Here is a 12,838-nt window from a genome sequence, read left to right as displayed (position 1 = left end):
TAGATTGCAGATGCAAGCGTGAGTTTGGTATGAATGGAAAGGTTGGAAACTGAGTTGCTTCCCATTCTGTTCTTTAATAGAGATTTTTAAAGGCACTTTAAAAAGGGGAGTACTGCTCAGCTACATATCTACTCAGCTACCTTCTCCTTTGTGTCATTTTCAGGAAACCAGGTCTAATGAGGAATCAACAGATGAATCTGAGGTAAGCCTGCTTGAAAAGCTTCCTACTTGAGTCCATTTGAATGCTAGCTCTTTGTCAACCTGGAGGGAAGAATGCTGCCTCCTTGGTTGCTTTTAGAAGTTTTGCTGGTGTTATGTAGACAGGGGTGTTAATCTGGGTTTAAACTATTAAAAGGGAGCTGTTACTTACTATTAGAAGTTTCTTTAGGTTTAAAAAATAAGCAACTCACAATTATCTGGCAGCAGTTAAAGAATTGTTAAGGGACAAATTGAAGTGGTTGCACTGCTATTTTCTTCAATTGAAAATGTAATTGTCAGTATTTACATCACTTGCTGGAGTATTTGTAATCATTCAGATGTAAACCAAACCCAATGTTAGAATCAAAAAGTCTCAATGTTGTCAATATTACTCAAAGTATGATCAGAGGTAGGATTGAACTGATGGCTTTGCTCTTTGGTCCTGCAATTGTGAAATTGTTTTATTTCTTTGGAGTGGCCCAAAATTTGAATAATCAGGGATGGATTTTATGGTGCCAATACTAGAATTTGAGTCTGTAATCTTTGCAGCCTGACTTCTGTTTTACCCATCATAGGAGACAGTATTTATGGCATGGATATTATAGACATCTTATCATGGTAATAAAGATTCTTTGCATATACAGTTGGTTGTGCACTTAATTGAAATTCTTCCCATAAAACTGGAAATGATTACTATTGGTTTCAGAGGGCATGTGGTGCATACCCAAGTTATGCTGCAGAAATCTTTTCTATTATTGACAAGAGTAATTTTTAAATTCCCTGTCTGAACCAGGTGTGTAAATAAAGTATGGATTCTTTTTGCCTTGTATTTTTTACATTGCTGTGCCATTATCTTAGAACCAGAGGATTGTTTAGGTTTCAAATGACCTTTAAGATTAACAAGTCCAGCCGTTAACCCTGCACTGCCAAATCTACCACTAAACCATGTCGTTGAGCACCACTTTTAAGTTCCTTGAGGGATGAAGACTCTGTAGCCTGTTTCAGTGTTTGACAGTTCTTTGGATATGAGGAAAAAATTCTTCACCAACTCTAACCTCTCCTAGTACAGCATGTCCTATTGTCCTATCACTTGCTAATTGGAAAAAGAGACCAACCCCCACCTCACTACAACCTCCTTTCAGGTAGTTGTAGAGAACAATGAGGTTTCCCCTCAGCCTCCTTTTCTCCAGGCTGAACAACCCCGGTTCCCTCATCTGCTCCATGTGAGACTTGTGATCAAGAACCCTGGCCAACTTCATGCACTTGTCTGGATATGCTCTAGCAATAAAATGCCCTTGTTGTAGTGAGGGGTCCAAAACTGAATGCAGTATTCAAGGAGCAGCCTCACCAGTGCTGTGTACAGGGGGACAATTGTTTCCCTAGTCCTACTTATCACACTATTCTGATACAGGCCAGGATGTTGTTGACCTTCTTGGTCACCTGGATTCTTAGTTAACATTCAAACAAACTGATTCTGTTTCGTGTAGCAGCTCTTTCAGTATCTTTCTTTTAGTAGCTCCTAGTAAATAAGATGCAAACTCTACCTGCTTGGTTTGTTTCAAATGACAGAATGTTTATTTGCAAAGATGTGATGGTAGAGCTTTATAACAGTCCTTAGATCTGGCATTCTGCAGAAATTGACTGTCTTGAATGTGTATCAGCTAAGAGCCCTTCATTTTAAGTTTTGTTCCAGCTCTTGCTTCCCACGAAATTGAATTCCTAAGAGGTGCTGCATGTGCTCAGATGTTAAGCAGACCTTCCAGTGTGGAGATAGTGCTAGTTACTTCTGTCAGCACTTCTAGAAACAGAACAGATTTTTTTCCTACTAACTGCAGTGCAACTTACATTTTTATGTCAGATCCTTATATATGATAATAGATAATACAAGCTTTTTCATCCTATAGACAGACGGCTATATATTACATCATGATGATTAGGGTGCAGTATGTCTACCACAGTCTTACACTTTTCAGGGGAAAACTTGGTTTGGATATTTCTACTGCAAACTTGAAGCACGTTTCTTTTTGTTCACTTCAGTATTGACCTGCTTTACTTTTCCCAACACTAATATGCTAGTTTGAGGCTATCTAGACTATTTTGGTGAGAAGAATTAGATTACAGGCTGTGAAAAGGAAACAGTGGTGATGTCTACTTCACTCATAGGCTTGCTGAGGTGTATGAAAACAAGAACACAAACATGATAGGTAACAGAGTTGCGCTCCGGTTTCTGGCTGCCTCCCTTTTCTCCCTAACTTGCTAACTAATCTGTTTGCTTCCTAACCCCTCTGGCTGATTCTCAGACTCACTTTGAACATAAGGCAAAGTCTGAGATAAGGTAGAGGAGTGGAAAGGAGGTGGAAGGGTGGTTGGGAGCCCCTCCTGGGGACTCTGGTTTCTAGGAGGGCTGTTGTGTTTCTGTATTACTTTTTGACTTGTATGTTTCTGTGTATAGCTGTATAGATTGTAAATATCTGCTTGTATGTTGTGCTAAGCCTTAAATATAAGGCTTCATTCTTTAATTTCCAGCTGCTGAGTCTAGTCTGGGTGGTTTTCTTAAGTGGGTGGGGGGGTGGGGAAAATCCAAGCTATCACATCTAGCTACCTTCAAACTAGCACGCGTGTCTAATTATCCGTCATGGTACATTTGGGGCTGGGTCTGAACAGGTTTGTTTTGACTTAAAGTCCTAGTATTAAATCCTGGCTTATTTTATAGCACTTGGAGTTGTGTGTTTGAACTGTTACTTTTGATGAGAACTTAAAAATAGACAACAAAGTGATCTGACTTTTAGCTGGTTGTGAAGAAATTTCCTTAAAATATGTACAACCTGGGTTTGAATTTATGTTTACAAATTAATTTCCTCCCTTGCAATATCTGTTTCTGTAAAATCTTATTTTTCTCAATTGAACTGTTTTCTGTCAGGCAGATACTTGTATTTCCCCAGCTAATCAGCAAAAGATGACACTAAGTGTATAAATAGTTAAGCTTTCTTCAGTAGCAGTGCAACATGGTAGTAAGGCCAAGTGTGCAATGTTATTTTGCTTGAATTTAAGTTGATGCTGCTGCTCAGCTTGTAGTTTTATCTTCATTAAGTTTTGCTTTTAGTGAGAGAATCCCATTGTGTTGCATGACAACTGTTGTGAAGTGATTTCTGTCCTGGAGGCAGGGAATTAATGTGGCCAAGTCAGGAATTCTAAAAATAGAATTATTTTATTTTCCTGAAAACCTCACCCCCAAACTATATACAAAACTACTTTAGATTTATTTACAGATCCTAATTCAAGAGGGAATTCTTCAAAGGGATGTTATAGACAAATTTAGAGATTTAGGAACTTCTTCACCATGAGAGTGGTGAGGGCCTGGAATGGGTTGCCCAGGGAGGCAGTTGAGGCTCTGTCCCTGGAGGTATTTAAGGCCAGGCTGGATGGGGCTCTGGCCAGCCTGCTCTAGGGTAGGGTGTCCCTGCCCATGGCAGGGGAATTGGAACTAGATGATGGCAATTGTGCACAGCAGCATGTATTGTGAAATGCGCTCCTGAATCCCATGCTGTGAAGAGAGGAACTGGTTTTGTATCAGCTTTTTGAAGAGTCCTCTTGAGTCTTCCTGAACCTTCATGCTGCTCTGCATGGCCTTGCTCTAGAGTGTGTTTATTTACAACGTGTTGTAGTTGTACAGTATGGCAGAGTCACCATTCATTATGTTACACTGTGAAATCTTGTGAGGTCAGGTGAATGCTATTTTTGGTTTTGCACAGAATGTTTCCATTGAGACTTGATTTGTATTGATAAAAGCATGTCTTGCACTCTGGAAAACTGCTAGGCTGTGTAAGTTAGTTATTTCAGGTAACTTGCATGGAGCAGAAATATGCTTCAGGGTCTCAGGACCCACATCTTCTGTCTCAGCCTCAGACTTCCTGTACAGGTTAATGATGTTCGTCTTTCCTGCACGGGTTAATTATGGTCTGCCTCTTTATTGCCTATGTGACTCCCACACTCCTAAAATGGAGCAATAATTTCCCACTCTGAGAAGTAAAGGACAGGGTTTACAAACCCCGTATGTGAGTGTGAGATACTGATCAAAGTCAAGTCGTTATGTACCAAAGCCCAGAATCATCCTACTTGAAGGAGTCGAAGTGAAGTTACCATCCTGGGATACAGTTAGATATTTGTTCAAGTTTTCTGCTCCTTTCTAACTTACTTCTGGGTCTGAGAGTGGAATGCCCTTGTCCAGTGTCTTCTTTACAGGGAGCACCTTTTCAAGAAAAGTGTCAATGGAATCACAGAGTGAGTGCTGTGTCCCATGAGATGATCCTGCAGTTATGATTCTGTGAGGAGTTTGATGTATTTTTTTGTGAGGTCTTCTGCTGCAGTGTACATTTCTTGGGTTGTGTTGGTGGCTTGTTAAAGGAAACCACCAAAAGAAAAGGTAGGAGAGTACAGATGCTAATTTGTCTGCAAAAAAATTTACTCTAAATACTTTTCTTTGGGTTTGCTTTTAGGAAACATTTTGCATTACTATTTACACTGCCTTATATTCTTTCACAAGGTACTTGTGTGCATTAGTTGTCAGTGCTCCATACGTTTCCAGTCAAAGGGGTTTAGCTTGTTCTTTGTAGTTTTTAAAACATTAATAGATTCTATGACAGTTTGTTGAGAGGAAAGTGGTGTAGAAATTCTTGGTTAACCCAGTGCTTGAACAATTTATGGTGATTTAGAAATATTCTTCAGTGGTGTAGAAATTCTTGGTTAACCCAATGCTTGAACAATTCATGGTGGTTTAGAAACACTCTTCAGTGATACACTTCTGCATTGATAGTAGTTTCCCTCTGTAAGGTTTTAAAAACTGATCAGAGGAGAAACACAGTTGAAAACCATAAAAGCCTTAAAAACAGGCAACTAAAAAGGTTTGATGTTTTCTTTTCCTTTTCGGTGCACTCCAGATCTTAGTCTTGTAGATTGGGTCTGTATTAGGTCAAAGCAATTAAATCATTTCAAGTAAATAAAGCATCTGGTAAAAAAGGCTCCTTGTCATAGTCTGTTTCCATCAAAATGTTCTCTTAACATGGAGTGTGGAGCATTGGGCTGGAAGAGGTGAGTCCTCCTGTGGATAGTAGCCTTTGAAGGGGCATCACCATTGCAACAAAAAATAAATGGCTGAAAAGTACATTTGGCTACTGCACCCCACTCCAGCTTGCCTTTTTTTCTCTCTCTTGTCTGGCAAAGAACTTTACCATGCCTCTTTATTATTGAATAGCTCTCCACTAGGTTGCCATTTTTCTGTTCCAGGCATTTTAAGAATATAAAATGGGAGAAAAATGTTCCAAAAAGCTTATTTTGTTTAGCATACCTGAGCAATCTGAAGAGAGATTGCCTCCTCTGCATGGCTTTAAGTGAAATTGGCCTTTTAAATGGAGAGAATGGAAAGGAAGGATATATGAATTCCAGATAGAAGGTTCTTCTCCTTATTAATGAGAAAATGTATCATGCAAATAATTTATCAATTTGAGTCAGTAGGGTGAGCATAGTAAATTATTTATTCAAGTTTAAATGGAATCTTTTCATACATTAATTTGAAAAACAAGTTTGCAGTGACTAGTAACTAACATTATAATATACAGCATTAGAGGATTGACTTGCAGGAGAAATGGATTATTGCTATATTCTTTTAATACCTTCTGGTTTTGAGTGAAAATTAGATACTTCATTTAATGAGCTATTAATATTAACCAGAAGTGCCTGTTCCATCTCTGTGTTGTGGAATACATAAAAAGTGAAAACGCTGCTGTGCATGTTACATAAATTAAATGTGGTTGCAAAGTGAATGTGGTTACAAGGTATGCAGATGTGGCTTTCCCCAAGTGCTAAGTCTGTACATCTGGGTGGAATAACACTCTGGGCTGGAAAAAGGAAAGGAGCAGGAAAATTCAGCTGTTTACCATCTGGCTCATCTGCTGTGGTGAGTGGGTGAACTTTAAAAACTGCCTGTCCCCAAAGCTGCGCTGTAGAGTTTTCATCTGCAGTTCATCACAAGGTGGCAACCAGGCTGCTTGAGTAGTGTTCACAAGGGAAACAAATGTTTGCCCAAGTTCCTTACTCAGCAGAAGAGAAATACAAGTGGACATGTGTAGTTTTGTGAGGTTTGAACTGCGTTTGATTTTTTTTTCAGTACTGGAATTGATTCAGAGATTTGAGTTAAAATAGCCCATCTTGTGCTGCCTCTTTATGGTGCATTTCCCGTGAATGGGCTGATGCTGTTCTTTTGAATACTGAAATGGAGCTGAAAGTTTTCAGGTGATCTTTGCCATAAAAGAAGTTGATGGGAATTGTACTGTATGGACTTCTCACAATTTATTTTTTTTTAACATGCCAGTTATGATGACTGCTCATGCTCAGTGTGAAATCTCAGTGTGTCATCTCTACTTCACAGCTTGGCTGTTGCCCAGCTCCTTCAGACCTGTAGAAGTGAATCTTCAATCTGTGTTCCCCAAATACAGTGTGACATTCTGTATTGCCACAATAGTTTGGCAAAGAAATAAAATGCTCTCTGCTTTGCTTTTCATCTGTGTGTCATTTCATACTGTGAATGCAGCCCATTTTGATACATATTCACAGGCAGCCATATCATCTTAATTCCTTGCTCTTGTTGAATGTCTGCATTTTCCCAAAGAGGTCAAGGTATTAAATAAATCCCTGCAGAAAATGCATGGGGAGAACAGAAAACTGCTGTGTGAAATTTTACCATCCTAATCCATATTTACGAATTTTACAGCCTGGTACAGGGGAAGTATTGGTGATTTGCCTTATGAGAAATCATAAAGGAACTGGATGGGATGTTATTCACTTCACTTCCTTCACTGAGCTAACATTACTGTATTTTCACCATGGAATCAAGGGGAAATATTTCAGCAGCTTAAGCCACAAATGTGTTTTCATGGTTTGGAAATGTCAGTCTTCATGCCTTTTGTGTGTGGTCTTGTGTAGCAATAGTTGTAGAACAGAAACCAATTCTCATACTCAAACTTGACTATTTTTTTTTTTTTTAGTATTTATTCTAATGATTGTATCATTTGCTAAAACAAAACAAACAAAAAAGGAATATTGTTAATTCTGCTAATACAGTGTAGGTAGGAAGTAAGCTCATCTATCGTCCCCAGCTGAATATGTGCTAGGCTGGTCCCTGGCATGGCCAAGTCTGTCTTCAGAAATCCAGGATGTAAATTGCAGTATATGCCGACTTCCTTTCTGGATAAAGGAAGGTTGGGATTATGTCCCAGTTTTGGTTCAGGCTGTCTTTGAAAAGAAGATGGTTTGACCTGATGATATAAAAGGTCTTTTTCAGCCGTAATAATTCTATGATTCTAAGATGGGGCTCCTGGGAGGCACACTGGAAAGTGTTAAAATTGGGATGGAAGTCCAGGCTGGGAGGGTTTTGTGAGGTGTTTGAGAAGAGCTATGTTATATTTGTCTCTTGCTTGCTGAGAGTTCAGAATTCTGCAGTTTTAAAAGTGAAGATTAAGGGTGACACTGGGAGGCGACGGCCTTAACCTGTTGGCTTCAGATAGTTGGATGATAGGTGGGACTGCCTGGTGTATTGAAGTCATTCAGCCTCCACCTGATGTAATGTTGTGATGAGTGGAGTCACTTAATTCCATTTTGATTGGCATCCCAGTGTTGCCTAGTCAGCAGACCCAGCCTTGCATTGCTGCAGTAAAGAATTGATTGCTGTGTCTGCACCTTGCCTTGTCCTCCCAGGCAGGCTGAAGAAACTGTCCATTGTTCTGGGTGACTAAAGTTGTCCAAACTTGAGATATTTAGGCATTATTTTCCGGGAGGGAGGACCTCATTATTGTCCCTGAGTACCAAAAATATAGGAAGTTTCAGTGGTTTAGCCTACAGCTATAAAAATAAGGGCATATCGTTGTGTGGAATTTGGTAAAACAGGGAGTGGGAAATTATGTACATGGATGTTCCTGAGGTTCTACTGGGAATACAGGGATTCATGTCTGGTAGCCTGGATTACCAGATTATCTGGAGCACATTTAGACTACATGTTATCTGGGTAGAGAGAGCTAGAGGTGACAAGATGAGTGAAATTGTGAGCCTGTTTGTCTGAGGGACCCAGGTGGGTATTTTCTCTGAAGGATTTGAGGCTTTTGCAAAGCTCAAGTTGGGTTTGTTTGTAAATCATTGTTGCAGTATATTTTGACCTCGAGTGATGGAGTCAGGTTCTAATAAAGGTCTAGCATCTGAACTGGAAAGAATAAAGAGTGAAAATAATCAGAATTTCTGTACCAGGCCAAAGGAGGCATGGCAGCCCATGTGGTTCAATTCCCAGCTGTGGTAATGAGATGAAGGTTAAATAAAAAATGTCAGCTGTATATTTTGTTGGGTAATACAAACTTCCTTGTGGCAGTCTTGTGATGGTTTCCTGAAGTTGCTTGTTGGGCTCCATTGGCCTAAGTGAGATTTACAGAGCCTGTAGATCACACCCTCCCAGGCAGTGCTGGTGAAGAGGTTTTGGATATGGCTTGGGGATTGGACAACGATGTAAATCCTCACTGATGATGGGCTTCTCACAGGAGTGTGGTTAAGATTTGCTGGTTCTCCCTTTCAGCAGGATACCAGCCACTTGGATAAGGCTTGAGCGTTCTAGTGGGAGGTGTCCCTGCCTGTGGTGGGGGCTTGGAAGTAGATGATCTTTGAGGTCCCTTCCAGCCTAAACCATTCTATGATTCTACCCATTGTTCCTGCATCACTTAGGGGATTTGTAGATGAAATCCTTCTCAGCCCACTGTCCCACAGGCCTTCAAAACAAAAACTGAGATAACCAATCCAATCCCCAATGAAGGCCTCATTTCTATAACAAAATTAAAAGGTGTGCTTTGGATCATGTCAAGACATGAAGACTGAAAAAGGCCTTCTTGGCAGTTGAATCCTGCTGTTTATTCTACTATGCTTTGTGCTTCTGTACATCTAGAAGTAATTCTCCCTAGAGGCAGCATCCTGGGGCTTGAGGTATTTTTCCCTTTTTTTTTCTTTAATATTTGTTGTTGGATTTCTATATGAAGTGAAGCAGAGTGCCAAGCATGTGCTCATTCCATTTTGCATTACCCAGGATGTTCTGCAAACCTTTCTTTTAAGTTGGAAATAAATGGAGTTGGTGTCTTTGGTTCTACTGGAGATGTTTTGCATACAATTTGTAAATATAATAATAATAATTCCCGAATTTTAATTTTTTTTTTCTTCTAGCAGATAGTGGTGAATCTTTAAATACATTAGAATGCTTGATCTGGCCTATATGAAATGCCAGGAGAAGTTACTGTCACAAATCGCTACATAGCTGCTTTTCACTGTTGAACTGTTATGTTGAGTTTGGACATTGGCAGCAGAGTGTTGCTTGGGTTTTTGGTAGTTTGGTTTATATCTTTTTCTTTTTGAATGAGATTTTTGAATGTGTACTGTTCATTGCCTGTTCAGATTCACAGAGGCAGAGCATTTTTGGTAGCATTTAAGCTCATTTAAGACTTTTTAAAAGAGCCTCTGAAATTAACATCAACTTGAAAGAAAAGATGAAAGAATGAAAATGAGCTGTGAGTGGTTTGCTAAGTTATGGCAATTTGGGAAGATCTGTCACAGTGTGGCCTTGTTGCAGCAGGCTATGAGTGTAGCTCCTTTGGAGTTGAGTGATGGACCTCAGGTATCTGAGTTTAATGCTTTGCAGGGTCAAAAGGCTTAAGCAAGGCTGGAAATTGCCTTTAGTAATTGGAATTGTAGCTGGAGCTGGACAGAAGATGTGCAGCAAAGGGGAAGGGCACTGGCCTTATAATGTATGCACCGTTTATTTCCATAAAGGCTTTGGAAAACTTGGAGGGCAAATGATGCAGCAAGGATGACACTTTGCTGTCAGTGCCCGTAACGTAATTAGAGTATTCACAATCAGTAGAGCATGCAGTTCATGTGACAGACTGTCCTGTGGGCAGATCCTCTGCTGCAGTAGCAAATGTGGGCTAATGGAATAACTCCAGGAACTGCCCACAGGTTCCTTCTGGAAATTTTCTTCATGAGGACTGATTTCAGATTGTATTTTCTATTCGTGATTCCACCACACTTGTTCCTGGAGGCAAGGCAATATGGGGCAGGGTATCTGAAAGAAGATTGCAGACCTGCATTTGTAAAGGCAGATGAGCATCCCTCTTGTTTGAGACCTTATTGCACATTTGCAGCTCTCCTTAGTTTTGTAAATATGCTCCAGAAGGAGAGTTGGTAGCAAGGTGGTAGGTTTGGGAAGAGAAAATTGGTTTGAATTCAGGAGTTTATCAGTGACAAATGGAAGTCTTAATAGGAAGGGATTTTTAGTAAGTTTCTCTGGTTAATTGGAGTATTTAATTCAATTGGAAAAGTGTTTAGGGAACTGCTTATGGATACCTATTCGTTACAGGTTCTTCACACCTTATTTTTAGCAATTTAACCACTAGATTCAGTAGTAAAATCTAAGTAGGAAACTAAATGGAATATGTGTTTCAAATAAGCGTTGCTGTGGTTGAAAACTGATTACAAGTTACTGTACAACAGCATGAAAGTAGCTTCCTCCGGTTAGCTCTGAGACTCCTTCCCTTGCAGAAATTCAGGTTGTTGCATGTGAAGCATGTTGCACATTTTGTCCAATATATATTTCTTTTTCTCTTAATACATTTGTCAAGAATTTTAAAACTCAGTGTTATTAGGAAGTCTTTGGTTCTGGGCTAAAGACCCCAGAAGAAGAGTTAAGCAGTGATACAGGAGACAATGCCATAAAATTGATTTTCAGATGTTTAGAATCCTCTAGGATGGTTTAAAGGACTTGTATTTAATTAAAAGTGCTATGCATTTAGTAAAAATCCATGTTAGTTGAACAATTGATTTTATTTTTTTCCTGAAATAACAGAAGTTGTGAGTTTTCTTGTATGGGGTAAATGTCACTCTGTTTATATCTTAGCTTCGCTGCAAGTCAAGACTTGCACTATTCCTCTAGGTTGTCATAGAAACGTAGCTAACTGTCAACTCAACTCAGGCTGCTGATGGTTTTATTTGTAGGTTTTCAGGATTATTAAAATTTAACAAAAATTATTGATTTGCTTTTTATTAACGCTGGTTTGTCTTTACTTTAGAAGTTCAGACTGCATAAAAGCTTTTCCTGATAGAAAATTACCTTTAAAATAATTAAACTTTGATATTCTGAACAAGAGACCATCGGAGGCATTGAGTGTGGCAGGTAGAGTCTGAAGCAGTAGAGAAATCTTGCATTTTTGCAAATCACCTTTTTCATTTCATTTTGTGTTTGCAGTGAAGTGTCCCCACCTTACTTCAATTCACCTTTTAGCTTGACTTTTACTTAACATCAAAGATACCTGTCAAGAAAGCATGAAATGGGTACATGGTCGTCGTGCTTAGTATTTGAAGTTTTCATTTTGTTTACTTTTTTTGAAGCCTGGCAGAATGCTTCAATGCACTGACTTCTGAAAGTATATATTTTTTGTGTATGCATGTGCAGGAAAAAATTACTTAGTTTTCACTCATAAATAAGACAGGCAAAACTTATTTACAGTAACTTTATCTAATGGTCCATGGATGAATGCTTTTATGCAAACGACTTGAAGGACTAGAATTACCTTTTCACGTTGGTTGCACATTGGATGTCCAGACTCCAGCAACATGTGGGATCTTATGAAAACTAGATGACTTGAGTTCAATTTTTACTTTCCATGGATTCATTCAATGATTACCCATGCGTTTCAAGTGCAGTCTTTGTCAGCAATGTATAAAATGCAGTAATGTATTAATTACTGTAAAATGGACTCATGCTTCCTTACGCCTTCCTTCCATCACACGTATGCTTTTTCCTTTGACTTTACCTCCTCCCTCCACCCTGTAGTTACTTATTAAGGATCTGTAGGCACAAGGAATTTGGCTGATTTATATACAGTCCTGTAATTTGACATTGTCATTCTGTCTGGTAACAACTTAGTTCAGTGTTAGATTTACTGAATAAAATTGTTTCTTGGTGGACATTTTGACACCTCTCTTCAGGCTGCTACGTCATGGACTGCTGACATCCCTATATTAATCTCATCTCTATTCTGTCATAAAACTCTCAATACATTTTAAAAGGGCCTCTCTTAGAAGTGTGTTTATATAAGCATGGGCCTAAATATTGAATGCTTCTCTAAGTCTGTATGGCTTTTGTATGCTCTGTATGAGGCAATGTGCATATTAACCGTGTGCGATGCTAAGCACGTATGGTAAATGGCTTTAATAGTTATCTTGGGAAAGCTTGGTTGTGGTATTCCAAAAAGCAATTTAAACAAAATCTGCTTTATTAAACACTTGACATGTCTCTTTTTCCAAATTTCTTTCTCACATTGTTAGAAAATGTTGCACAAGTGCAGTAGTTCTGCCATAGGCTGACATGGTACACTTCAATTTTCTGTTCTAGAGATTAGAAGGCTTGGTGGGAGGTCAAGGTGCTTTTTTGCTAGAGCACCTACACTACATTGTTGTGCTCTGGTTATTTAGGAATAAAAAAGATGTTTTATGTGGCAACCATACTCAGTGCTTATGTGTTCATTAGAAATAATATTGAGTGTAGGAAATTAGTATTGCAGAT

At 39.1% G+C, this 12,838-nt stretch overlaps 1 protein-coding gene across 5 annotated transcripts in view; it reads left to right on the top strand.

Moving 5' to 3' along the window:
* The window catches only part of VPS41 (VPS41 subunit of HOPS complex), a 107,603-nt gene that overhangs the window by 3,557 nt on the left and 91,208 nt on the right, over positions 1-12,838 (top strand). For all 5 annotated transcript variants that reach the window (XM_064169591.1, XM_064169590.1, XM_064169589.1 and 2 more), the window contains exon 2: positions 164-202. In XM_064169591.1, coding sequence (XP_064025661.1) covers positions 164-202 — 39 coding nt within the window. The remainder of the gene's footprint in view (positions 1-163; positions 203-12,838) is intronic.

The sequence above is a fragment of the Pogoniulus pusillus genome, chromosome 32 (assembly GCF_015220805.1).
Source record: "Pogoniulus pusillus isolate bPogPus1 chromosome 32, bPogPus1.pri, whole genome shotgun sequence".
NCBI lineage: Eukaryota > Metazoa > Chordata > Aves > Piciformes > Lybiidae > Pogoniulus > Pogoniulus pusillus.
The sequence above is the reverse complement of the archived record's forward strand: the minus strand, read 5'-3'. Positions and strand labels throughout refer to the sequence as shown.